This window comes from Eimeria mitis, genomic scaffold, assembly GCF_000499745.2.
Source record: "Eimeria mitis Houghton genomic scaffold, Emh_scaff1566, whole genome shotgun sequence".
NCBI lineage: Eukaryota > Apicomplexa > Conoidasida > Eucoccidiorida > Eimeriidae > Eimeria > Eimeria mitis.
In genome coordinates this window covers 7,234-9,720 of record NW_013569796.1, presented here as the reverse complement: position 1 = coordinate 9,720, position 2,487 = coordinate 7,234, and the positions used below count along the sequence as shown (strand labels likewise).

The 2,487-nt window shown below is 55.4% G+C and overlaps 1 protein-coding gene across 1 annotated transcript in view; it reads left to right on the top strand.

The window, feature by feature from the left end:
• The window catches only part of EMH_0039630 (uncharacterized protein), a gene marked incomplete at both ends in the record, with an annotated part of 6,269 nt that overhangs the window by 1,285 nt on the left and 2,497 nt on the right, over positions 1–2,487 (top strand). The window contains 4 exons of the mRNA XM_013495421.1: positions 121–374; positions 703–1,044; positions 1,376–1,435; positions 1,630–2,487. Coding sequence (XP_013350875.1) covers positions 121–374; positions 703–1,044; positions 1,376–1,435; positions 1,630–2,487 — 1,514 coding nt within the window. The remainder of the gene's footprint in view (positions 1–120; positions 375–702; positions 1,045–1,375; positions 1,436–1,629) is intronic.

The following is a 2,487-nucleotide window of genomic DNA, read 5'->3' as shown; positions in this document are numbered from 1 at the left end:
CAGTGTCTGTACACTGCAACTCTGCTTCCTGCTGCAGCTGCAGCTGCAGCAGCAGCAGCAGCAGCAGCAGCAGCAACAGCAACTCATGCGCCTACGCGTGCCTCTGCTGCTGGAGCCCAGAGAGTGGCATGGCTTTGCAGCAGCAGCAGCAACAGCAGCAGCATCAGCAGCTACTTGCTGCATATGCAGCGCAGCAGCAGCAGCTGCAGCAGGCCCTAGGGGCCCTCAGACGCTCCGCCTTGGAGGCCGACCGCCTCCATAACAATTTGCTGCTGCAGCAGCAGCTGCGGCTGCTGCAGGAGGAGACAACACTGAAGCAGCAGACAGCAGCAACAGAGGCAGAAGAACTCAAACACAAAGTGGCCAGGCTGCAGGTAAGCAGCAGCAGGAGCAGCAGCGGCAACAGCTACTGCAACAGCTGCTGCAGCAGCAGCAGCAACAGCAGCAGCAGCAGCAGCAGCAGCAGATAAAATAATGCGAATGAGAGGAAGTTGGGTTTATAACCAAAAATAAATGTCTATAGAGCCAACAACACAAAACACGGAAACATTTCCGGTGTATATACACACGATGACGAACTGCAGCAAAGTAAATTTGCTGCTGCTGTTGTTGCTGCTGTTGCTTCGGATGCTGATGCTGTCCTTCCTGCTGCTGCTGCTGCTGCTGCTGCTGCTGCTGCTGCTGCTGCTGCTGCTGCTGCAGGAAGCTGCCATTCTGGATCGGCAGCAGTGGCAGCAGGAGTTGCTGCTGCTGCAGCAAACATATTCATCAGCCTTGCTGCAGCGCGTTGCTGCTCAGAAGCGGGGGAAGCAGAGGGCATTGGCGGCAGCAGCAGCAACCCAGCAGCAGCTGCAGCAGCAGCTGCAGCAGCAGGAGGCAGCAGCACGCGAGCTGCAGCAGCAAGTGGTGCTGCTGCAGCGGAAAGCAGCAAACCAAGGCAGCAGCAGCGAGCAGCTGCTGCAGGCGTTGGCTGCAATTAAAGAAATCGAAGCAGAGAAAACACAAACAGAGAGCAGCAGCAGCAGCAACAACACAGCAGCAGATGTAAACCCCTGAGCTTTCTTCTCTTTTTCTTTGTTTCTTTCTTCTTCTTATTTCCTCGACTTGCTTCTGCTGCAACTGCTGCTGTATCTGCTGCTGCTGCTGCTGTTGTTGTATTTGCTGTTGCTGCTGCTGCTGCACTTGCTACTGCTGCTGCTGCGGTATCTGCTGCTGTTGCTGCATCTGCTGCTGCTACCGCTGTATCTGCTGCTGCTGCCGCTGTATCTGTTGCTGTTGCTGCTGCATCTGCTGCTGCTGCTGCTGCTGCATCTGCTGCTGCTGCTGCTGCTGCATCTGCTGCTGCTGCTGCTGCTGCTGCATCTGCTGCTTGCAGGCCCCCGGCCCGTCTTCTTGCAGCGGCTCTGTTGAGCGGCTGTTCTCTCTTCTTACTGACGTGCGCCTAACCCCAAACCCTAAACCCTAAACCCTAAACCCTAAACCCTAAGCCCTGTGTCAGTGGATGACGTGCTTGTTTGTTGATGTTTATGTAATCGTGTATATCTGTTTTTGTTTTTTTGTTTGTACTTTTGTTTTATTTCTATTTGTATATTTTCGTTTATATATTTGTTTTTATTTTTTCTTTCTTAGCTTTGTCTTCGCCTCGCATTTCTGGAGAAAAAACAAAGTGCGGCGCTGCAGCCCTTGTCAGTGCAGCAGCAGCAGCAGCAACAGCAGCAGCAGCAGCAGCAGCAGCAACAGGAGCAGCAACAGCAACAGGAGCAGCAACAGCGGCAGGAGCAGCAGCAACTCCTACAACAAACGCAGCCATCCGAAGACTCTCTCATTGCCTACCGGCTGCTCTTGGGGGCTTTGCTGCAGCACATGCAGCGGCAGCAGCTGCTGCTGCAGCAACTGGCGCAGCAGCAGCAGCAGCAGCAGCAGCAACTCCCGCACCAGGACCCGCAGCAGCAAGGGGAAAGCTTAATCACAACAATAACGCCCAAAGCCGCTGCCCCTGCTGCTGCTGCTGCTGCTGCTGCTGTTGAAGCTGATGCAGCAGCAGCTTCTGCTGCTCCTGCTGCTTCTGGGTTAGGCGTTGAGGTCCTTTGGCTGTTTCTCTCTGCAGCAAACTCAGGCGCGAACTGCAGCAAGTGTGCTGCACAAGGCTTTGTCTCTGCTGCTGTTGCTGCTGCTGCGGGTCATCAGCAGCAACTCGATGAAGCAGCAAGAGAGGAAGCTGTGGCGCTGCTGCAGCAGACACAAAACATTGGCGGCCTGCTGCTGTATATTGTTGCAGCGCAGCAGCAAATTGCGGCGCTGCTGCAAACAGCCACAGGAAGCGCGTCAGACGGCCCTCCGCCCCTCAGCGCACCCCCTGCTGCTGCTGCTGCTGCTGCTGCTGCTGGGAGAGCAGCTGAGAAACTGTCAGTAGAAGGAGGAGAAGCAGCAGCAGCAACAACAGCAGCAGCAGCAGCAGCAGAAGGTACAGCGGGTCTGACAAGAGAT